Below are 23,798 nucleotides of genomic sequence, written 5' to 3'. Positions count from 1 at the left end.
TGTGTACAGTATAATAAGAAAAATAAGGCTAACAGAAGTTTTAGCCTAAAAAAACCCCAATCCAAATAATCCAGATTTTGACAGGTACATTTTTATAAAGAGCAAAAAATTCATTTTCATCTCAGTTCTGTTTGATTTTTTTCTCTCCAGATTTTTAAAATTAGAAACAGACCTGCAACCTGAAAGACATTAAAATTTGGCAAACTTAAAAATAAATAAAGACACTTTTATAACAAAAGGAAGAAAAAAACTGAATGTAAATGAACAGAAGTTTTAGCCCAAAAACAGATTTTGACAGGGAAAAAAATCATTTATATATATATATATATATATAAAAAAGACCTGCAACTTAAAAGATTATTTAAAAAGACGTATTAAAATTTTGCAAATAATTTTTTTTGCAAATAAAAAAATATATAAAGATACTCATTTGAAACAAAATGAAGAAAAAAATTATCCATCCAGCCATCCATTTTCTGTACCGCTTGTCCTCACAAGGGTCGCGGGGGTTGCTGGAGCCTATTCCAGCTGGCTTCGGGCAGTAGGCGGGGTACACCCTGAACTGGTTGCCAGCCAATCGCAGGGCACACAGAGACGAACAACCATACTCACAAAAATTAAATAACCCAAATTAAATGTTCATCATCTTGACCTGGGCAGACTGTTTGGGTCTAGAAAGTCAAGCGGTGGTTGGCAGTAGTCGAGCCGGCGGTCCAGATTTGGCGTCCGGGCCTGCGCTTGCCCTGGCAGCTCCAAGGTAAAACTCTCGCCGCAGTCCGAGCCGGCGGGAAGCTCGTTAGTGCTCAGTGACAGCTCGTCATCCTGAGCCTGGGTGTCTTCATCATCACCGCATGCTCTCGCCTGCTCGGGACACCATCAATGCATTCAAAGAAACTTTAGATACTGTACGTCAGTGGTTCTCAAACTAGTGTCAGGCCATAGTTAATCAAAAGTAATGCTTTGCCGACATTTTTGCATATGCAATTCTAACCCTCCCAAAAGTTTGACAACCCCTGCAATGCGTGTGATTGTGCCGATTCTTACGTGAAGACCGCTAAGGTGGTCGTGCAGCAGCGCCCCCTGTCCCGGTGTGGTGGCGCCGAAGGACTGCGGGTCGGCGGACGTGTCGTACGACGTGGACAGAGAGTCCGTGTGGTTGGTTTCGTCTGACGGGGATGGATTTGTCTGGAAGGGAAAATTGGGAATGTCAGACAAATTAACAATTGTACCACGATACAGCCTGTAACCAAAATATTGGGAATAACACGGCACTGGATTCAAGATATGCTATAATATAATATATATGCGTACATTGTTAAAAATACTAGTTTTTATATTTTCTTTTAAACAATGGGACAGTAGGGGCCGTTTTGATTAAATGAAATCATTTAAAATGTAGAATAAAAAGAAGTTGTATTCTACTTTTTAATCTAGATTTGTAATATTTAAAATTGAGTTGCAGCAAATGCAAAAAACAACAACAACCTATGATAAAAAGTTTTATCCTATCATTGCTCTAAAAACATTGCTTTTTTTTTTAAGGGAAACTATCCACTGTTATTTGCGTAAAAACTATTTGTTTTTGTGTTCAGCAAAGCACCATCTTGCGCCATTGTGTTTCCAGGAACTCATTTTGAGTAGCATCATTTAGACAAAAGTAGCGCTTTGCTGCCATTTTGGTGCAAAAGAGTTATGTTGAAGTGAGAAAAGGAGCTTCATTTAGACAAAATGGCTCTGACGCCATCTTGTAACATCTCGGCGCTTGAAGTAAATTGAGGAACTTTATTTAGACAAAAGTAGTGCTTTGTCCCCATCTTGGTGTGAAGTAATCTTGTTAAATAGAGTTACAGTATGATCTTCATTTGGACAAAAGCATTGTTCTATTTTTGAGAAGTTTTATTTAGATAAAGGTAGTGCTTTGATACCATCTTGTGGCATCTATAGGCAAGTATAAACTTTTTAACAGGGGCGCCAGTTAATTGTGGATTTTTGTTATTTATGTTAGGGTTTGATCCCTATTGACGATGCTTATTTATTCTGTAAAGCATATTGACTGAAAAAGTGCGCCGTTGCGGTAGCGGGTGCTACACACCAGCTGCGAATGCGAAAGGCTGCGGCTGGTAGAGGACTCCTCTTCCTCGGAGGACTCCTCGGAATCGTGGGGGTCTTCGTGTCCTAGGCTGGGCGTGCTGCCTGAATGTTGGCTCTCCTCCAACAGGTCACCCAGCTCGGTGCTGTCCAGGGATCGGCGCCGGACGCCCCAGTTGAAGTTGTCCACCGTCTCGCCCTGCAGGGAACGCACACAAAAACAGCAGCCGGCGGGGAGGGGAGGAGCGGTGATGGCGGTGAATGTCAAGAGTAGACGGCGTTGCGTCATGACGATGTGTGCCGGATGAGAAGCGGGTATTAAGATTTGTGTTCACAATGCCGACACGTTGGTTTGTTCAACCACCAAGCGACAACACCGACAGAGGTGGGAGAAAGTCAGAAGCAAGTCTCGAGCCTTGCAATACTAACGACCAATTGGGCCCAATTTGGGCAGTTTCACTTTCGGGTGTACTCACTTTTGTTGTCAGTGCTTTAGACATAATTATCAGTATGTAGAGTTACATTGAGGGGATGGTAAATGTACACTGGTATTCAACACTGATGACTTTGTTGTCATTTCTCCATCGTTGTCCCATGAAGATTGATCAAATATTTACAAATATGTATTTAAATTTTTTTCGAGACTTACTGGAATTCAAGTCAAATTCAAGTTAAGGTTTCAGATGTTTAGCCAAGCAAGTAGCCAGTCCTCAATAATGGCAATTTAAGTCAGACTAATGTGACGCACGTCCCCCACCTCTGAACAACAACGACATTGGCAAAGGAGCTAGAAACACCACCACAGCTGTGTGAGGAAAAGCTCATGTGGATGCTGATTGTGAGGAAAACTTACCTGGAGCTCCTGGGCAGCACGGGGGAGAAAATGAGACACTCAGTTAGACAGACAGAGAGAGAGAGACACACACACACACACACACACACACACACACACACACACACACACACACACACACACACACACACACACACACACACACACACACACACACACACACACACACACACACACACACACACACGCACACACACACACACAAAATCTCTAAGAACTCGAGAAAAAAAACATTTTATGTTTTTAAGGGGTCCACCAACAAAAACATGATGAAGCACAAGAGTATCAGAGCCAAACTGAAGTAATATTATGACTTTATTCGCATAATAATACTGATGCTTTTTCTTGAACTTTACTCTTGGAATATTGCACATTTTTGTCTCAAAAATATTTTTATCTCCAAACATGAATCTAAATTTTTTCACCTCAACATTTTTTTTCTTACTTAATTTCTTTATACTCTAAAAATACAACTTTAAACTGATAAAAGTATGGGCTTTTATACAATGTTGCATATTTTTGCAATATTAGAATGATAAAAATCTTGAAAAAATATGTTTATGAATATTTTTCACTAAATACAAAGAAAATATTTTCATAAAAACATACTTTTTCTCCAAAAAGTAGAATTCTGTATCCAAAAAAACTTGATAAGAAAACAACAGAGGTTAAGATAGAACAAACGCGGTCTCACCTCTCCGTCCTCCAGCTCCACATCCAGGAAGTCAAAGTCTCTGAAAACCCTGAACTGCTGCTCGCTGGCGGTGTCATCCAGCGTGTCCTCCCTGGTGCCGCCCTCTTCCGACGACACGCCGCTCTCGCGCACTTCCATCATCATGTCCAGGTCGCCACAGGACGAGAAGATCACCTGGTGGCAACAAAAAAATTAGCAATTTTTGTACTTGTACACGTTCTCCATCGTTCCAGAGGAAAGTGTGGCAGCTTACCGATGGGTTCTTTGTCAGTCCAACCTCTTGGCCACACAGAGAAAGAACATTTACCAGCTTTTCTCTGGTCCGCTTCTAAAAGGAGAGATGGAACTTTGAAAGTAAAGAATCTGCAAAGGGTACATAGTGTCATACAGTCTGATGAAAAAAAGTGAGATTTTAAGGACCAATTTAACAAAACAAAGTCAATCTTAACTAGTGGGTTCAGCCATTCCCAAGCCAGAGCTGGACTGCTCCATGTGGAGCACATTTTGCACTGTTTCTTGAAAATCAAAACTTTATTTTTGTATTATTTTGTTAGTAAAAATGCTTTAAAAAAATACCCCTCTCTTGAAAAAAATATGCAGATTCTTTGGGGAAAAAACTCTTCTTAAAATTATTCTGTAGATCTATAGATTTTCGGGACTTTTTACCAATATAAAATACCCTGAAATTCTTGAAAATATTTTTGGGTTGAAATCCTTCCCTTGAAAAGTAAGACTCTTGAATAATACTTATTTGTCTAAGTCTTGATAAATACAACTGTACTCTTTTTTTGGGTGTGAAAAATATGACTTTTGTTAGCCCATAGCATACCTGAGAAGATTGCGGTTGCCTCCAGCTGACGGGAACCAGGATGGTGTTGGAGTTGGACCCTGACGAGGTGGAGGAGGTGCTGCGAGTGACGGCCATGGCTCGGGCCTTACCCTCCCTGACGCCGGAGCCCTGGAGCGCGTCAAAGCGACGCCCGATCACAGGTGTCTGCAAGGAGAAGCCGGTGAAGACGGGTTCCCGTGGCTTTGGGGGTTTTCGCGATATGGCCTTAAAATGACATCTCAGCCGTATGTCTTGCCCCACCTCAGAGATGTCGAAGGTGAATTCCAGGGTTTTCCCAGGCAGCGCCTTGGCCGAGCCGTCCCACACTCGGCTCACCTCCAGGTTGGAGATGTCGCCGTGGGCATGGCCGTATGCCGGGTGCACCAGGCTGGCCGAGCGTGACACCACAAGCTTCAGGATGTTGAGGGCGTCCTTCCAGTGCACCGTCTGTACAAATGCACCATTTTTACATCCAACCTCTGCTGAATTTTTGTATTATATTATAGTCTAAAATTCTAATTCTAAAAATCTCTACACATTGTATAATAACACCAATGTTAAGTTGCAGGTCAAACTGACCTATTTTAAACTGAAAAATATTCTAGAAAAATATGTATTTTAAACAAACACGTAGCGACTCACTTGTACAAACTTTTCGATGGTTTTGGTGACATCAGCATTGAACTGCTTGACGTGCACGGTGCTCAGGTCCATGTGGCTGAGCAGGCAGTAGATGATCTGCAGGAGGGACTGTTGCATGCTGGGAAGGCCTTTATCCAGGAGCTACACAACACAATATTTTGCATTAGTGCACCGTCATTGGTCGACATCACGTACAAAAAAGTACCCGCACCTCCGCCATGTAGGTGACCATGTTGAGCGTGATGTCAGAAAAGGCCTCGTGGAGGTACCGACACACTACGCTGACCCATGAGAAAGGGTCCCGCGTGTACGAGCGTGTCTTGTACAGTGTCATCACGTGGGCCAGGTGGGATAGCTTGGTGTTCTTCTCCACCAAACACACCTGACAAGAGAGAGAGAGAGAGAGAGAGAGAGAGAGAGAGAGAGAGAGAGAGAGAGAGAGAGAGAGAGAGAGAGAGAGAGAGAGAGAGAAAGTAGGATGATCCAATGAAAATCAGACTTTAATCTTAAAGGATTACAACTGTTTTCTTGAATAATAGGAATTTTTTATGCCTTTATTCTTGAAAAATGTTTTTTTGAAAAAAATACCATAATCTTGTAAGATCTCAACTTTAATGTTTTTCTCCTGAAAAAAGAAGAGATCTTACTTGAGCCCGCCCACACACATTTCTTTTGGGGGGAAAGCTTTTTCTTGAAGAAAGTCAAAAAAAAATTGGGGGGAAGAGTACAACTATTCTTATAGATCATGCCTTTTTTCAACCCCCCAAAAACATTATATTATATTATATTCCTGCGATTGGCTGGCAACCAGTTCAGGGTGTACCCCGCCTACTGCCCGAAGCCAGCTGGGATAGGCTCCAGCGCCCCCCGCGACCCTTGTGAGGACAAGCGGTTAAGAAAATGGATGGATGGATAGGTGGATATATTATATTATATTATATTATATTATATTATATTATATTATATTATATTATATTATATTATTATATAAAAATATATTCTTGCTCTCCCCCCCAAAATAAATTTTATTCTGGAAAAAAAACATTACAATACTATTCTTGAAAAACAAAAACAAAATTCTCGAAAAAGTTACTTTAGTTTTTTCAAGAAAATGTATGTCATGAAAGAAGAAACAACGTTTTTGTTGAATAGTACCTTTATAGACCAAGTTATTGTTACAAAAAAAATACACATATATATATATATATATATATATATATATATATATATATATATATATATATATATATATATATATATATATATATATATATATATATATATATAAAATAAGCAGTAAGGTAAAAGTAACTTCTTAATGAGCTACCAATCAGTTTGTACTTTGATTAAGGGCAAAAATGTACAGCAAACCTTACAATAAAATACCAATCAAATGTTAATGTGTACTTCACCTGTGCAATCCTCTCTGCACTCTCCTTACAGAACTGTGTGGGGTGTCCAAAGTGCTGCACCAGGTGTGGCAGCAGACACAGCACGTTAAGTGGGAAACCTGCAGGGCAAGCGCAGGTTAGCACCATTGGGCAGAAGCAATGCGAGGTTATGGCACTTAGTCATACCCAGAGACTGCGAGCTGTCTACCACGGGCACGCGGGACACGGGCGTGAGCTGGCAGAAGAGCTGCAGAGTGAGGTCAGACGTGGCCTGGGACGTGAAGCCCTTCAGTAGGAGCTGCTGGATGCCGGAGAAGCCGCTCCACCTCAGCTGAGCTTGGAGCTTCTCCAGACGCTCGCGGTTTTCTGCCCGGTCCAAAGGCACCTGAAAAAGAGTGTTGAGATAGACGTGTTCAGGTGTCTATCCATTCAGAAGACATTTGGAGAGATTTTTTGGTTTAAGGTTCTAAATGGTCCTGTTAAGTATCAAACTGTATAGACCTTCTCTGACGTTGAGAGTCAAATGGAATATTTAAAAGAAAAAAAAGAAGGGATAAAACACTATTACTGGTTGAGTAATTTCCATACCTTGGACAATAGCTTGTGCACGAGGCGTAGCGACATCTGGTACTCAAATTCAAAGTCCGACTCCATGAGCGAGACGGCCACCCAGAAGACGGTGGCTAGTATGGAGGACGGGTGCGAGACATGGGCGGGGTCCGAGAGGACACTGGGATCGATGCGATTGGTTGACGACGTGCAGGACCCGGTGCTCCGACCCAGCCGCGCCAGCCCGTGACTGTGGCAGGCCTAAAAGATTTATGTAATGTTAACCCACTTTAAATTTTAAAATCGAGAAAAAAATCTTACCTGAATACGGTCCAGGGTGGCACTGCGAGGGGGGTCACTGGACTGGTAGCCACACTCGCCAAACTTCTTGGGGACCGAATAAGATCGTTGGTGGCGCTGAGACGACAGACCTGCCAAGCCCGGGCCGGGGAAGTTAAGCTGACCCGTGCTCTTCCGGTTCATCAGCTTGTCGCTCAGCACAAAGTCAGGAGATGACGTCCTGGAAGGGTTACAAATGGCATTACAACCATTAGCATGTTAGCGTTTAAGCAAGGCTCATTTAAAAATAGTTGGCAGCTGGAAGAGGGAAATTCAGTTTGGTACTCAGTTTGTCATCTTAACATCAGTGAAGTCGAATTTATCCATTCTGAAATTGTAGCCAATTACATGGCAAAGTGTGAAATCCTTTACTTAGGTTTATATTAGCAGGCAATACCAACTGTTCACATGTTAAAAATCACTGTGTAAGCATACCAACTGTTAGCATGTTAGCATTTGATCAATTCTCATTGGAAGTAGCAACCCCAGCACTTTCCATTGGTTCTTCTCTTTCCGTACCTTAGCATACCAACTGTTAGAATTTTATCAATAGACTTTTGTTCATACAACATAAAGAAAAAGATGTTAACCTGGTTAGCGCCGCCATGAGGTCGCTGTTCTTCAGACATTCTGCCAGGTTAACCACCACCGATTCTAGTGTGAGCAGCACCTCCATTACATAGCCCTGACACAAAAACATCTCATGACAAAAGGAAAGCAGTCCGAGTCTGTTTTTCGTTTGTTTTGCGAGTTGTGTGGCCTTACCTGCACCTCGTCCCCATGCTCGCCCACCACCTCCACAAGGCGAGACACCAGGTCAGACACTGCGTGGTTGTTTATTGGCTGTTTGAGCGCCCGGAACATTTGAAAGGAGCGACCGGCGTAGTGACGGGATGAACTGCACAACGCTGTCTGCAGGGCCACGTCGCTCAGCTGCTGCTCCAGGTGGAAGTCTGCACAATATGGCACCACTATTAAAAACATCATTAAACTTCTTGACCAGTTAAAAACAAAAGCTTTAAAATGTGATGCAAAAAGTTGACGTTTCTTCGTAAACCTCATCATTAACCCATCGTCATGTCATGGGCCCAATATGCCATGAAAAAAAAGAGGACAACATTTCCTTTGCTTACCTCATTATTGTTATTTTCTTCTATTACTATACATTTAATAAATATTTAATTATAAACATAAACATAATGTTAAATGTAATTCTGTATTGTAATCGTGAAGTTAAAGAACGTCCACCCTCACCTGACTTGGACTCCTTGAAGACGGAGATGACGTGGCGCAAGAAGTTGGAGAGCTGCTCCGTGCTCTTGGAGTTTGGGTTCTTGGGCGTGATGTCCTCGTGCACCCACAGTGGCCCCAAAGCTCTGAACAACAACAACACAGTACTCCAGGCACTGCACACCCACCACCAATTGCACCACACACCACGTTACTTCAGGTAAACTTTATGCATTTTTTAAACCCCCCCCCCTTTTTTTTTTTTGCAGGTTGTACTGACCAATTGATAAATCAAATCTACTGAACTTATTTCTTCCTCTTCTTCAAAAAAAGAAAAAAAGAAAAGGGGAAAAAAGGAAAAATAATCATTATCATTTTAAATAACCTTTTTGTTAAATTGCAGGTTAAACTGGGGGGGGGGGGGGTGTTAACTCTGCTGCTGGCCTTTTGTTTGTCTTTTTTAAGAGATAATAATAAAAAAAATAATAATAATGTTACTTCTACAGCTTATTTTATTTCTTCCTTTTCTTCTTTTTTAAATAATGATTTTCTTTAATCCACTGCCTTAATTTCCATTCCATATAAAATCATATAAAAATGTAAATTTAACTTGCAGGTCAAAGCGACAATTTATTATTAGTATTCATAATCTGGATTAAATTCCTTCTGCTGATTTTATTTTCTCCTTTTACCATAAAAAAGTGTTCTTTTAAAAAAATTATTTCTGAAGATTATCATAAATAAACACACTCAAAGTGATAGTGGGCTTTGTGCGTATACCTCGTGGAGAGAAACTCAATAAGTTTGTTGGTCTTCTCGTCCGTATCGTGCGACACGTCCTCCAAGTCCTCCATGTCGTCTGGTGTGACCAAGGGCAGGTTACCCACGCTGCCCGCCGTGCTGCCGCCGCCCAGGCTGGCTGAGGACGAGTTGGACGTGGAGCAGAGGCCCGAGTCGGCCATGGGGGACGCCTGGCACTCCCGCAAGAAGTCGGGCACATCTATCCAAGGAAAACGAGCATGGGTCGCTAGTAGTTTGTGGCTAGGGGTCCATGGATGGACATTGAGGGTCTTACTTGAGTGCTGATGGTCGCTGTGGTAGCTGGACTTGATGGTCAGGGTCTTGTTGTCGCTGCTTTCTCTGGTCAACATCAATACGGAGGCGATCACCTGAAATGAGATAGCAGTATAAGGAGGAGGAGGAGGAGCAGGAAGAGGTGGAAGAGACGATGGTGGAGGTGGGAAGAAGGAAGAAGAGGACGTAGAAGGTGGACGAGGATAAAAAGGAAGAGGAAGAGAAGGTAGAAGAGGCAAGAGGAGAAACAGATGAGGAAGAAGAGGAGGAGGGGAGGAAGAAGAAGAGGGTTGAGTAAATGGAGGGCACTGAAGGAGGAGGTGGAAAAGAGGAGGAAGTCCAGGAGGAAGAGTGACAGAAGGAAGAAGGGATAGTGAAAAAGGAGTAGAAGGAGGAAGTGTAAGAGGAGGTGGATGAGGAAAAGGAAAAGGTGGGGAGGAGATAGAAGAGGGGACGGAAGATGCAGAGGGGAATGAAGAGGAGGAGGTAGAGGAGAAGGAGCAAGAGAAGGAAGTGGAAGAGGGGAAAGAGGTAAGTGAGGAGTAAGAGGAAGTGATGAAAAAGGAAGATGAGGAAAAGCCGGCAGGGGAAGCGGATGAAGAAGAGGAGGTGCAAGAGGAGAAGGAGGAAGAGGAGTAAACAATGTGGAAGTGGAAGAATAGGAAAAGAAGGCGGCAGTAGCCTTTGGGGGGGTGGAAGAAGAGGAGGTGGAGAAGGCCTCTCAGTCCCTCACCTGGAAGTTGTTGTTACATGACAGCGCTATGAGGAGGTGCAGTAGGAGGCGCTTGCTGTGCTCGTAGACCTCCGGCCTGTAGTGGTCCAGACCTGATGATGACACACACAAACAGAAAAACATTCAACAAACTGCAACTTCAAACCAAAATGGCAGACTGCTTGCATGTTTCCGGGCATTACTTTTCTGGTGAACATGCGTGGTATATTTTGTGACACATTTTCCGAAATTGTGAAAAATATGCGTCCTGGCCTCTTGCTGGCACAAATGATGACATGGCAGGCAGGTATGTATGTGCGTGTGAGATGTGCATGTCTTTGTGTGTGTGTTTGTGCATCGGAGCGTAAAAGCGCACACTGACAGGCTACCACATGATGTCACTGTCAAATACCAATGCAACTCAAGATAATCATTTTTTTCTTATCAGTGAGGTTATTACATAAGAATTGGATGGAATTTGTGTGTGTTGGTACCCAAGAAGAGCGCATGTAGCAGCAAGGGAAGGTGTAAAGCCCAATCTTCTCTCACGCTGTGATCCACCACCATTTCCGTCATGAATATCACGGCGACGTTACACCTAAAAAATTGATATAAATACGCACGTGAGTTATCAAATACTGTACATACAAAATCAAAAGTAAATTTTTTGATAACCTTTTATTTGTAATAAAGAACTCATTGACCAGAATAAATAATATGTGAATGAATTATTATTTTATTATTAAAATTAATTATATTTATCACTTTTTTGGCCCTTGTGTTAGTTTTAAAAAGAAAACTTTTCCAAAACTAAATGCGGGTTAAACCTTTTTTTTTAAATGTACTAATATGTTCATAGCATATTTTGATTTGATTCCCCACTGGCATTTTCAAAACAGATTGCACACAGCAGCTTCCATCCCCAAGTGATCCTTCGTCTCGCCAAGCGACGTTCCTTCCGCGCATAGCGGAAACAAACATCCGACCGGGTTTCATTCCAGAGTTTTTTCAGCCGCACCTGTGCAGGGGTCCTCTGGGCGTGATGGTCTCGGGCAGGTAGTCCACCAGCGGCGCCCAGCAGCCGCCGTTAATGGGCATGGGCAGCGGCTGAGGGCGGTTCGTTTCCAGGACGCTCACCAGCCAAGCGGCATACGGCGGGAGAGGGTCAGCTGAGGGAAACGTTGTTAAAAAGAGAAAAAGAAAAAAAAGAATGACAAAAGTTAGTTTGTTTGATAAAGCTCTTGTATTTGTTGCCATGAGATTGTACAGGTGTAGCTAATAAATTAGCTGATGGGTGTATATGATGTGATCTAAGCAGACTACGAACTTTTCTCATCCTCATAGGAACCTCCGGAACTGTTGCTGTATCGGGACTCCAGCCTGTTGTGCGCCCTGGCCCTGCTGTAACACCTCCCCACACACATCCGTTATTATCATGCTGACATGTACACAATTTAAAAAATGAATAAATTTATACTGACCGCTCTTCACTCTCCCTGACCATTTTGCTTTCATCGGTGTCTGCCAGGTTATCCTGTCCGACCACCACCGTGTTGCTGCTGGAAGTGGTACCTACACACACACACACACACACACACACACACACACACACACGAAGAAACTCACAAGTGTCATATCAAACGTGACGTAGGAAGTGAGGAGGGCGACGCGGTGTCTGACCTGTCTGCGAGGTGGGCGCCTTGTTGCTGGCAACAAATCGGTAGAAAGGCGGGTTGTCGCAGTGTAGCACCACGGGGTTGACGGGGTCAGTCTGCTGAAGCTCAAACAGGAGCTCCTCCATGGTCTGGATGGTGTTGTTGCGACACAAGTAGATCACCACCTTCTTGATCTGCAAACACAAACGAGGATCATCAGCTGATACTATTAATAATAATAATAATAATATCTAATACTACTCCTTCTACGACACTTAACGACTAGTACTTCTACTATTGATACTCTACTCCCACCACTACTACTATAAGTCTTAGAATACTACTATTACTACTACTACTGCTTCTAACAGCTACTACTTCCTCTAACTGTTGATACTATTTATATCTTTATACCATGACTTCTCCTTCTATTATTAGTCTTACACTACTATGACTTCAGACTACTGCTTCTTTTCTATTCTACTACTACTACAAAAAATATTCGAACTACTACTACAAATACTACTTATTTTACCAAAACTACTACTACCACTACTTCTTTGTGTACTACTAGTATTACACTACTACTAATTATACTACCACCACTGTTTCTTCTCCTCCTACTACTAATAAAACTGCTAGTACTACAACAACCACTACTACTTTATACTGCAACTACTTATTATTCTACTACTAGTCCTTCTTCTACTATTACCGTCATGTTTCCTTGTGTGTCTCCCTTGGTCTTGTTAAGTGTAATCCTGCCCTTCCTCGTGTCAACCAATCAGTGCCCTCAGACACTTGTGTCTTGCCCCAGGTGTGTCTTGTTGTGTCATTAGCGTGTGTGTGTATTTAGTCTCCCTTCTGTCTGTGTCGGTTCATTGTCATTTTCCTCCTGTCATGCTGCCAGTTTTTGCCCACGTTTTGTTTTCACTTGCCATTTGGAGTTCGCTTTTGTTTTGAATAATTACATTTCTTTTTGTCCATCACCTCTGCCTCATTGACTGCTTCCCTGCGATTGGGTCCTCCAACAAACCATAACCCATTGACAATTACTACAACTATTGCTACCACTATTTATTATTACTGTTTATACTACTTCAAACCATGACATCTTTGACTACAAATACCACACAACAAATACTACTACTACTACTACTACGGTACTTTATACTATTGCTACAACTATTACTACTACTAAATATTCTACTATACTATTACTGCTAATATATTATTAATTTACTATTACTACTTCCTCTACCACCACTCACCATATCATTCTATTAGTACTACTTAATCAACTACTATTACTGCTACTACTACTATTACTTATTTTATGACTGCTACTACTGCTGTTACTATTACAACTAATAATGCTTATTCTTTTTCTACCAATGTTTATTCTACAATTACTGTGGAACAGTTTTTTATACTACTACCACAACTCCTATTACAACGCAATGTCTGGCCATCAGCCATTTTTGCCTGCTACTACAACTACTACTTCTACAAGGAATACTCCATGAACTACTACAAGGTATGTGTTTTGGAAATCGATATGAGCATGTTTGAGTGTTAAAGGGGTGAGTTTACTGACATAAGGCAAGAGTGTGGTGTCACTGCTGACGCCACACAAGCTGATGAGGAACTGTAGGGTGATCCTCAGGTTGTTGCTCCAGCGTTCATTGGACACCAAAGCATTCCAAGCGCTCTCCATCTCCGGCCCGGGCACTTCGTCTCCGTACTGCGGGAACAAAAGACACAACGTCCTCTTTAAAAGCTGTGAAATACAGACACTGCCATGCTTAGGTATGGCAAAACCTACATCGTCTGGCAAATTTGAGATTTTTGACCACTTTCAAGATACAAACAACTTTCTGGAACGTGACACGGTAGCATGTATGAATTTACGGAAACAGCAGCGACGGGAAATGGCGCATCTCACCTTGGCTGTCATGAACATGAGGTTGTTGAGCATCAGCGAGGTGGCCTGCAGGGAGCCCCAGCCGTTGCCCCTGAGGAAGAGCGACAGGCCCGCCATACTCGGGGGCGGACCACGAGAGACCTCCTCGTCCGGCGTGCAGGGGCTAGAGGCGGGCGGAAGGAGGCCCGTGTCTACCAGCTCCATGTTGCCCAGCCAGGGCAGCAGGTAGGACAGCATGATCTGACGGCCGTTGGAGTGCGTGCTTGGAAAGCGCTGGCTCACTTCTGTGCCCCAAAACATACACAGGAAAAGTTACATAGCTGATAATGACAGCATGATGAAGATGGTGACACTCAGAAATCAAACCACCCAGATACACAGCAACTACTTATTTTAGTTCTGACATCAAAATGGCTACTACATTATGAACGGTGTGAGTATTACTGACCAGAGAAGAGCGGAAGCGTGAGTTCCGGGTACATGCTTGCCAGCTGGTTGGAGAGCTGGGACAGGTTGACGCTGTAGAGAGGCGGCATAGGCCCGTGTGTCCCGTATAAGATGTGGCCAGGCTTTTGCTCTACCATGCGCTTGGAGTATGCGCACAGCTTGGATTCCAGCACCTGAATAAATATGGCATCATATCATATCATATCATATCATATCGCATCGCAGCATCGCATCATCGCATCATCGCATCATATCATATCATATCATATCATATTATATATCATATATATCATATCCTATCATATGTCTGTTATGTCAAGCAGACGATAAAAATTAATAACGCACCTGCATCAGCTGCATGGAGATCTCATAGATTTCCCTGCTGGTGTCCGACGCTTTGAACAGCACCAGGTTGAGCAGTGTCACCAGGTCACACGGGTAGTTCCTAGCCAGACAAAACATTTTTTTTTAGAATTGAGTTTAATGAACTGTATTATCATAAAAAAAATAAGAAAACAACATAAATAAATAAGCTACACATGCCCTAAAAGCAACAGTACAACAAAATAGATTTGATGACTGTTAATTATGATTACATAATAAAGAAACATTAAATACATGAACAAATAAGTAATTTAATCATATAAATCTCATAAAGTCAACAGCAATTTAAATAGGTTTCACTAGAAATTAGATTAAATAATAAAAACACTAAATAAATAAGTCATTAAATAATTTAAAATGTCATCAAGGCAACAGTATTTTAAATAGATTTTACAATTTAATTATTATCAAAAAACCTGTACCTATTCCCGCACACGGTGGCGATGGCCTTGAAGCATCCAGACGCCAGCTGGTAGGATCCGGTGAAGCAACGATCCACGGCCCAGTTGAACAGATTGCTCTGGTCCGGGTTCAGCTCCAGCAGCAGGATCACCACCTCGCAGCCCAGACGGTGAACCTGCGGCGGGACCACACATGCTCAGGAACAATCTGGAACATGTGTGACACTACAATTTCTTCTACTACTACTCCCATTAGTTATTATTGATAGCGCTACTATTGCTTCTCCTACTCCGACGTACCCGCTTGTCGTGGCAGGCCAATATGTTGTCCAGCCATTTGTAGAGGTAGCCGTCAGTGGACAGACCCACGTTGTCGAATACCGGACCACAGCAGAGGACGGCAGACATGGCCTGGGCGAGAGAAACCGAAATGTCAGCACCCCCAAAAGCGGTGGATAAGAAGAAGACGACTTGGGGGTCGGTCTTCCATCAAAGCTGACCTTGAGAGCACAGTACTGGTAGCGAGTGATCTGATGGTTGCGATCACTGTATCGGTCCAAGGGCGTGAACATGACGCTGAAGGGCCCGGCCCATTGGCTGAAGAGGATGAAGAGGTGATGGCGGAGAGACTGCTGGGGGAACAGGAGGCGACGGTGCTGGACTACACACACACACATGCAGAGAGCGTGTTAGAGGCTTACTAACTACTGTTTATTATCACTACTACTACTACTTATACAACTAGAACTTTTCTTCTACTACACTATTACTCCTATTGTAATTACTACTACTTCTTTCCTACTACTATACTGCTACAAAAACATTACCTCTTAAACCACGATTACTTCTTCTACTAAGACTACATTTTATTCAATTTTTTTCCCCAGCTTCTTCGGACGATTTTGCCACTTATAGTATTATTGTGTGACTCACCGGGCACGCACTGGATAAGGTTGGCCACCATGCCGCTAAAGTGAGCCCTAATGTCTTTGAGCACGTCCATCTCCTTCTCGTTCTCCGCCTCCAGGAGCATCCGTGTCAGGTCCACATACTCCAGGAACAAGGCGCCCAGTGCCATTGAGTCGCGCTCCAGTGCCCCATTGGTGCTGCAAATCGGCAGGTGGATGTCATTATTACAGCTACAGTATGTAAGTGGTCAAAAACTGACCATGCGTGAATGAATGTGGCATTTGGCATTTGATTTGGAGATCAAGGGTATGGAATGTGTAGTAAAAAGGAAAAGTACCCAAACAAATCACATTGTCACTTCACACATTGGCAAATTTGGTTGCATATAATTTCATCTCATACAGACGTAGTATTAGTTGTTGTTGATTTATTGCACCTGTCACTGATAACTCCTGCGTTGGCCAACAGTTCAAATATTCTCAACAGCTGCAGCCTGAGAAGATCCCGCCTTTCTCGTCGCTTCTTGTTCTGAAAGTCGGACGCACATGTTAAACATCATCAGCCTGGCCTGATATTGACGAGATCTTCCTCATCTTCTTATACCTCAGGTCGGCGTTCCAGGGCCTCCTTCATGAGCGGATGGAGTTCTTCCATGAGCTCCCTGGAAAAACATACCACAAGATGAGAAGAAGACATGCTACAGTTGGGCAATGTGCCTTTAAAATTATTTTTGGTGACTTGAGAGCTGAAAACCAGTCAACAGGTTCAAGAACATTCGGGCTATGAAATTAGAGATGTTTAAATGTAAAAAGAAAAAATAAGAAAATTCTCAGAAATGGAAAATGTTTGTTGGAAGAACAAAAAAAAAGCTTTCCAATCGGCTCACCAACCCTGGCAAGCTGTCGTTCATTCGCATATTTTTTGGCAATGCAACAAATTATTGAAGTATTGGCAAGATACCGAGGAAGAAATTGTGAAAATTTTGGGAAACAAATTGCCATAAGCGGGTTTGGTGATCTACTTGGGACACATTAATGGGAGGGGCTTTCCTCATAAAGACCACTACTTGATAAAGATTTTGCTTAAAAAATCTTAAAAAAAAGGTATTACCAGAAAGTGGCATAAAGAAGATCCACCTACACTAAAGGACTAGAAGGACATTGTAGAAGAAATTCACATGATGGAGAGACTTACATACTGTATATCATAAGGCTGCAACTAGCGACATGAAGATCACTGGGAAAAGTGGACATTATATAATAACAACTGAACTGATCATTTGTTGCTTTTGTTTTTGAATTGTTGTGTTGGAAATAATAAAAAATAAGTAAAAAAAAAAAAAGCCATTGAAGGTCTGGAAAAGACACTAAATATAGCAACCCCAAAAAAACAGGGGAAAAAAACAGACAGTTTTTTTAAACCAGCTCCTCTCGGTTTGCAGCCATTTTGTTAGTGCGCATCAATGTGGATGTGCATTGAATTACACAAGCCATATAAAAGCAGCCTGACAAAAATCAAACATCAAATAATTGATCAAATGGATTAATTGCCGAGTCATACTGGGCATCATACCTAAAGACGAGTGCATTTGTGCAGCCGAAGCCCAACACCAGAGACTCTGTAATCTCCAGACTCTCGGCTCTCATCAGTGGAACAAGCTGCTTCAGAAGCCAGGCGACTGATGGCGTGCCTATCACCTGTGTCCACACAAAAGTGAGAAAAATGAGAACACAGTTTCAGAATCTGTGACAAACAACATGGAAATGGCACTCGATTTAGTCCAAGAAAAGTCATGCACACATCTGATTATCTGATTACGGGAATTTGTTTTGACATGATGGTCAAGCACACACCTTGTTGTCATAGGTGACGCTGCCATCAGGGGTGGTGGCCATAATCTCTGGAGTGGATGCTCGGAGGTGTCCCGGTGACATGATGCTGGGCTTGGCCACCCCGAGACACAGGATAAGGTAATTCCGCCACAGAGACATGGAGTTGTCACTGGAGCTGGCCGTGCTGGTCTTCTTTGCGTTCACTGGGCTGCTATGTGAACACCAAAAAAGAGCAAGTGCGCTTTAGTACGACTGTGGCAGTTAAGAACTGTGATTCTCAAGTGGTGAGTTGAGAAAAGCTAGATGAAGATGACAGATGATGGTATCGACATTTGGCACAAGAATATAAGGTCAAATGGCTTTGTTGTTCTTTTTTTCCACGTTGCAAATAACGTACTTGGGGTCGACGAGTGGCAGCAGCAGCTGCACCCGCGTGAATGCGTAGGGCCAGGCGTAGCCCAGGGCAACGGGGCAGTGCTTTGGCAGGTGCTCCTGGCGCAGGAAGATATGTAGACAGAGCACCCAGGGGTCCTTCAGGCACTGGGCGAAGATCCACACGTGGCTGGGGCTCTTCACGTCGTAGGAGCTGCTCACCAACCGTGCCGTCCACTCCACCAGCCATTGTAGGTCCACGTGGTGGCTCATGGGTAAGGTGGACTGCAGGGATAAAAGCGTTCAGAGCAAGAAGCTGCAGAGGGCGGACAGGGGACGATGACAACGGCGGTGGTCCGAATGTTACGTACTGAGTCGGAGATGGCCACGTGGACAAAGCTGTCCATCACCGCCGGACTCAACTGGTCCATGACTTCGATCATGGGTTTGTCATCATCCTGCAGAACAGACATTCAGAAAGATTGAGGACACAAAAGACCTGTGTCTTAAAAGATTAAGGAAGTAAGGACGTAAGATATCAAAAGCAAAGAGACAATATGAAGTTAGTAAAGCTGCAGATGTGGTTACCTCTGCATGCCCGAGCGCGGTGAACAGGCATCGAATCTCTCTGAGCACGCCCACCGCCAGCTTCCTGGTGCTTATCTGACATGAGCAGAGTAGCAGCAAAGCCAAACCTTCCACGGCGTGCAGCACCGAGCAGTGAGGGCTTCGCTCAGACATTCTGGGACTTGCCTGAGTGACCAGAAAGGGGACAAAATGAATAAAAACTAAGGCTGTGTTCCAAATAACTCCTTATGTAATGAGTTGGCCATTTGGTAGCGCTGAATATGAAATGAGTACAGTGTTGCCTTGAGATACAAGTTTAACTCATTGTGTGTGCAACTCATTGTGTTTGCAACTGAAAAGTTGAAAACACTATTTTTCAAATCATATTTTCCCATTGAAATGAATGGATAAGCCATTAATCAAAATGTTCACCTATCACAGAAAACGGCCCTTAAAATAAATGTGGATTCACTGACTGAATCCAAATATAGCCAAAGTCTAAGTTCAGAGCGGAAACAATAAGGAGAAGCTTCGGCGACGAACCTCCACGCCGCCTCGCATCTTCCCTTGGAGCTGCAGCGCCAGCCTCCACTGAGTGAGCAGCTGCAGCAGGAGCTTTACCGACGCATCCTGAAGACCCTGCTGGGTGTCTTGGACCTCACGCAACAGGAAGTGCGTGTATCCGAAGAGCACATCTTCCCTCCAGTCGGAGAAATCCAGCAACAGGCTTTGAAGGGAGTTCTGGGAAATTAGACGCAGCTCATCGTCCATGTGCACCGTGAGTCTGCGGCGGGATGACACAAGGAAGAAAATTAAACAAGGGCAGGAGTTCTGTGTTTGCTCTGAGTTGATGCATCTGAACTTTATTTAAAATGAATGTGCAATATGCACAATGTTTTATGACTGTAAATAGCATTATCATGTGTTTGCATTTTACTGTCTATGGAACTAGACGGTCATAAAAAAATACAAATAAATTGGACATAGGAATTATATCACAATTGGGCCCTATGACGCACGCCAGCTCACCGTGAGAGAAGGTCGATGAGCTCCGGTTTGGACAATCCGTCAGGGAGAATGCGAGGAATGGCGGCGACACATGTCCGGAACAGGTCAATTTTAGGCTTCCTTTCACCCCTGTCCAAGATGAAACGCAATGAGAGAGTACAAAAACACTACAATACAAAACAATGTTTGCATGTTTAAATAATTAATTTGAATGCAATTAAGAGTAATGGGAATGTTAATGACATTTCACTGTATGAAATATATTGCTTTATTCATTTGGTTACAATCTGTAACTACAAACATGAACAAACCGATTTGACCGTGAACAAGCAAAAAAAAAAAAAGACCAATTCATTTATTTATTTATTTTTTGCAGTATTTTTTTTAAATGAGGTGGAAAAACTTATAATTTGGGGCACTCAACACTATCTCTGTCTTTTATTTCTGGGACTTTCCAGTACTCAATAAAAGAAAAGTAAAACACAAAATACAAGTAGCAACTGTTATAAATTGTAAAAAAAAAAAATGTATATAATTATATAGACTCTATAATTATTGTCTCACGTACGTGATCATGTCCTCCGGTTCTTTGTTGAGCATCTGCGCACTAGTGAGCATCATGCAGCGGCCCACCTCCTTGTCCAGGTGCCTGAGGATGTTATCCAGGGCCTTGCGCACCTGCGAGTAGTACAAGGACATGCCTATGAGCTTGGCCTCCTCCTCGGTGAGGGTCTTGCTGAGGTAGGTCTTCTTCTTCTTCAGTGAGTTGCCCGAGGGCAGCGTGGCGCCTGTGTTGGGCATGGGAGGCTCGCCGTCTTTCTGCTGCAGGGCGTCGGCGATGACCAGGAAGGCTCGCAGGCCGATGTTCATACGCTGAGGTAGAATGGAGATGAAGACAGTTGAACACGATATTTTCACAATTGAGCAGTCTTTTCACAATGTTTTCAACAATAGCCTTCAAACATGTATAGTAGAATATATTTACTACAAACAAACCTCTGAATTCACTTTACAGGGTATTTAATGTAACACAAACTTGTGGCCCCCAGACTACTTTGTCCACCCTATTACTGTTTATCATATACCAAACCCTTGTTGGTGAAAAACAGAAGCACATCTGTCCAATAAAAGAAAATCATACCTCTGGATTGAGGCTGAAGGCTTTGGCAGGCTTCCCCACGCTCAGAAGATCAAATATAATCTCCTTCATGGCAAAATCCAGCCTCTCCTGAGCACAAACAGATGTCGCACGTGTTGAAACACAGTAGTAACACAAATGTCCGCTTTGATAACATCCTACACACCTGTGCGATAAATTGGATGATCTTGACAAAGATATTGAGCGGCATGTCTCGGGGGACGACACTGCGACTCCCCTTGGGGAAGAGAGTTGAGGTGATGGATGTCAGGCGACTGTGCGGGGGAAGCACAAACCAAAGTGTTACAAATATACAAAAATGTTGAAATGTACCTGTACGGTGGCACCTTCATTTGGGATTATTTACTTCAGAGTTTATTTTGCGATTCTGCTATGTTTTCAAGTCTTGAAAAAGTCTCACGCCACCTTAACTCTCTGAGCTGATCCAATCCTACACTCCTGCCCGTTACCAGCTGATTCTGGAGATATTAAAATCCAAGCAGAAGCTCAGAGAGGATAGGGCTTTTTGCTGATCCCAAACTATGGAATGACCTCCCGGTACACATTTGAAGAGCCCATTGGCTGTCTAATTATAAAACTTGCTTTAAAATCCAGTGTTATTACTTGCCGCACAACACAACATGAGTTGTCACCTTTGTGTTGCAGTGTTGCTCTCGCACTTGATTCGGATCATGTAAACCCACAGCAGGCGGTACAGCGACTCCAGAGCCACACGGGCCATCTTGGGGTCTTTATTCTGAATTCAAATACAATTAAAAAATAATTAAATAATATAAATCAATAATAAACATTGTTGTTAGTGTTAAGAATTTTTTTTTTACCTTGAGGTTGGACAGGCAATTGTTGAGGAAAATATGCCAGCGGCTGAGGAACAACTGCTTCTGGCTCACGCATAGCAGACATGTCACCAGAGGATACAGCGCCTGGTGGACACACGCACACACGCACAATAGTGAGAATGCGGTTGGGATCATTTATTTCACTGATTTATCCATTAATTGTTGATGATTCAACTATTTTAAGGCCAAGTTGCCCAGCCTTAGCAGAAACGCTACATCAGCGGTTATCAGCGCGTTTAATATCTTTCAACAATAACAATTATGAAGAGATGTCGCATGTTGACAAGCAGGTTGCCTGCATGAAGTGAAATCAATTAATGAGTGATGTTGAGTGACATTGTGGAGGTGTCACATTTTCAGTTCATTTTTAGTTTCATTTTATTTTCGAGATCATGCATGTGTAGCTTGCATAAGCATAGTTACATGAGAGCCAATGACAGCTAGGGCTTCAAGTTAGGGTTTCTAAATCAGGTGCAAGGATGTCAACCTCGGGTTAGTGATTCAAATTCTGGTTTCAACTCAGGGTTAGGATTTTAAATTCAGGTCAGTATTTCAAATTTGGGTTTCAGGCAAGGGTTAACGTTTTACTTTTGAAACTACGGTTAGGGATTCAAGGCAGGCTTTGTAGTAGTAACCATGAAAACATTTTGTCTTAATTATTTGTTCTGCTGTTCACACATTCTTATAGTGCATGTAAATGAGTGTAGCGTGCATGTTAGTATGTGTGTAAACATCTGTCTCTATCTTTGTCATACAGCAGACTAATTTGATGGCCCTCCCACTTCCTCCCCACCGAGAGATAAGCATCTCATGTTGCAGTAAGTGGCAGGACAAATTGCTACTAATGAGGAGGAGGAGGAGGGAGAGGAGGCGGCGGCGGCTCACCAGAGAGTGCTTCTTCCTGGAGGACAGGTCCAGCGTGGTGTCGTACAAGCTCTCCACAAAGTTGCGCAGGCACGGCACGTTCACCTCGTTCTTCACCGTCTGCGAGAGGGTTAAGAGAGAGAGGCTAAAGAGTTAGACAAACTTACTGATAACGTCAGTGTTTCCTAATCTTTATTGAGTCAAGGCGCACACTTTACATTAGGAAAAGTGTCACCGTGGCACAACATGAATGGTTATTTTGTTATTATACAAGACATTACATGCAAATTTTAACTTGACGAATGACCTGGCCCATCTGATGTTTTAAAAATCAACTGAGAAAAAAAAAAATCTACCCTACCATCCAGTGGGAGAGTATTTAATTGCTCTGCCTGTCACTATATGTTACTGGCATAGATAGAGGAAAAAAGTGCCATCATTCGTAGTAAATAACTCACGGCAGCGACAGGTACAAGGATCTCCACAAAGAGTCCGGCAAGTGAGTGTTTAACGTCCTTATCTTTCACCTCCAGGAAATACTGCGCACACTCCTAAACACACAGCAGAAGAGGTTAGTTCCACCACATCAAGATCCACGTAGATGTATTTCCGATTGTTACCTGCATGAACTGGAAAGAGGCCTCGAAGTCCTCCACCGGGTACATTTTGATGCGAAAGAATTTGAGGCCCATGATGAGGCTGATGGTGGACTGCAGGACGTAGGGGCTCTGCTCCTTCTGACGCAGTTCCTTCAGCTCTGAGATGAACTTCTTCCTCACGGCTGGGAACCTGGACGGAGAAAAAAAAATGTGTGCCTTTGCTCACACCCAAATAGCCCAAACCATGAGGCATTTACAGACTGATTATATACTGTCTATATATGCTTCATGGCTTCAACACTCATTATTTTTAGGGAAATAATGTAAACAGGCTTTAAATGTTTTACATGCCAGGGTTAGGGTTAAAATATGGTTTAAAATTAGGCTTAGTGTGTGCAAATTAGGGTTTCAAATCAGGGTTAGGGTTTTATATTGGG

At 42.9% G+C, this 23,798-nt stretch overlaps 1 protein-coding gene across 9 annotated transcripts in view; it reads right to left on the bottom strand.

The window, feature by feature from the left end:
- fryb (furry homolog b (Drosophila)) overlaps window positions 1–23,798 on the bottom strand; it is a 46,999-nt gene that overhangs the window by 5,718 nt on the left and 17,483 nt on the right. For 3 of the 9 annotated variants that reach the window (XM_086098053.1, XM_086098047.1, XM_086098052.1), the window contains exons 8-57: window positions 23,383–23,551; window positions 23,221–23,313; window positions 22,784–22,882; window positions 21,881–21,982; window positions 21,692–21,795; window positions 21,205–21,313; window positions 21,042–21,128; window positions 20,469–20,773; window positions 19,922–20,029; window positions 19,436–19,676; window positions 18,914–19,078; window positions 18,697–18,783; window positions 18,351–18,610; window positions 17,975–18,164; window positions 17,694–17,818; window positions 16,725–16,782; window positions 16,558–16,649; window positions 16,146–16,318; window positions 15,713–15,873; window positions 15,513–15,623; window positions 15,234–15,388; window positions 14,773–14,872; window positions 14,429–14,600; window positions 14,002–14,264; window positions 13,654–13,800; window positions 12,082–12,250; window positions 11,883–11,973; window positions 11,729–11,811; window positions 11,420–11,570; window positions 10,896–10,999; window positions 10,423–10,514; window positions 9,691–9,784; window positions 9,396–9,615; window positions 8,640–8,791; window positions 8,151–8,338; window positions 7,976–8,070; window positions 7,368–7,566; window positions 7,086–7,307; window positions 6,684–6,882; window positions 6,519–6,616; window positions 5,318–5,488; window positions 5,107–5,247; window positions 4,726–4,911; window positions 4,465–4,629; window positions 3,889–3,963; window positions 3,636–3,809; window positions 2,942–2,950; window positions 2,093–2,287; window positions 1,045–1,185; window positions 653–861 (exon numbers count right to left, since the gene is read on the bottom strand). In XM_086098053.1, coding sequence (XP_085954179.1) covers window positions 653–861; window positions 1,045–1,185; window positions 2,093–2,287; window positions 2,942–2,950; window positions 3,636–3,809; window positions 3,889–3,963; window positions 4,465–4,629; window positions 4,726–4,911; window positions 5,107–5,247; window positions 5,318–5,488; window positions 6,519–6,616; window positions 6,684–6,882; window positions 7,086–7,307; window positions 7,368–7,566; window positions 7,976–8,070; window positions 8,151–8,338; window positions 8,640–8,791; window positions 9,396–9,615; window positions 9,691–9,784; window positions 10,423–10,514; window positions 10,896–10,999; window positions 11,420–11,570; window positions 11,729–11,811; window positions 11,883–11,973; window positions 12,082–12,250; window positions 13,654–13,800; window positions 14,002–14,264; window positions 14,429–14,600; window positions 14,773–14,872; window positions 15,234–15,388; window positions 15,513–15,623; window positions 15,713–15,873; window positions 16,146–16,318; window positions 16,558–16,649; window positions 16,725–16,782; window positions 17,694–17,818; window positions 17,975–18,164; window positions 18,351–18,610; window positions 18,697–18,783; window positions 18,914–19,078; window positions 19,436–19,676; window positions 19,922–20,029; window positions 20,469–20,773; window positions 21,042–21,128; window positions 21,205–21,313; window positions 21,692–21,795; window positions 21,881–21,982; window positions 22,784–22,882; window positions 23,221–23,313; window positions 23,383–23,551 — 7,299 coding nt within the window. The remainder of the gene's footprint in view (window positions 1–652; window positions 862–1,044; window positions 1,186–2,092; window positions 2,288–2,941; window positions 2,951–3,635; window positions 3,810–3,888; window positions 3,964–4,464; window positions 4,630–4,725; window positions 4,912–5,106; window positions 5,248–5,317; window positions 5,489–6,518; window positions 6,617–6,683; window positions 6,883–7,085; window positions 7,308–7,367; window positions 7,567–7,975; window positions 8,071–8,150; window positions 8,339–8,639; window positions 8,792–9,395; window positions 9,616–9,690; window positions 9,785–10,422; window positions 10,515–10,895; window positions 11,000–11,419; window positions 11,571–11,728; window positions 11,812–11,882; window positions 11,974–12,081; window positions 12,251–13,653; window positions 13,801–14,001; window positions 14,265–14,428; window positions 14,601–14,772; window positions 14,873–15,233; window positions 15,389–15,512; window positions 15,624–15,712; window positions 15,874–16,145; window positions 16,319–16,557; window positions 16,650–16,724; window positions 16,783–17,693; window positions 17,819–17,974; window positions 18,165–18,350; window positions 18,611–18,696; window positions 18,784–18,913; window positions 19,079–19,435; window positions 19,677–19,921; window positions 20,030–20,468; window positions 20,774–21,041; window positions 21,129–21,204; window positions 21,314–21,691; window positions 21,796–21,880; window positions 21,983–22,783; window positions 22,883–23,220; window positions 23,314–23,382; window positions 23,552–23,798) is intronic. The other 6 variants (XM_086098055.1, XM_086098056.1, XM_086098054.1 and 3 more) reach the window with 4 other exon arrangements.

The sequence above is a fragment of the Leptonotus elevatus genome, chromosome 16 (genome assembly GCF_054856555.1).
Source record: "Leptonotus elevatus isolate MCC_2025b chromosome 16, RoL_Lele_1.0, whole genome shotgun sequence".
Classification (NCBI taxonomy): domain Eukaryota; kingdom Metazoa; phylum Chordata; class Actinopteri; order Syngnathiformes; family Syngnathidae; genus Leptonotus; species Leptonotus elevatus.
Note: the sequence above shows the minus strand (reverse complement) of the source record. Positions and strands in the feature narration are given on the sequence as shown.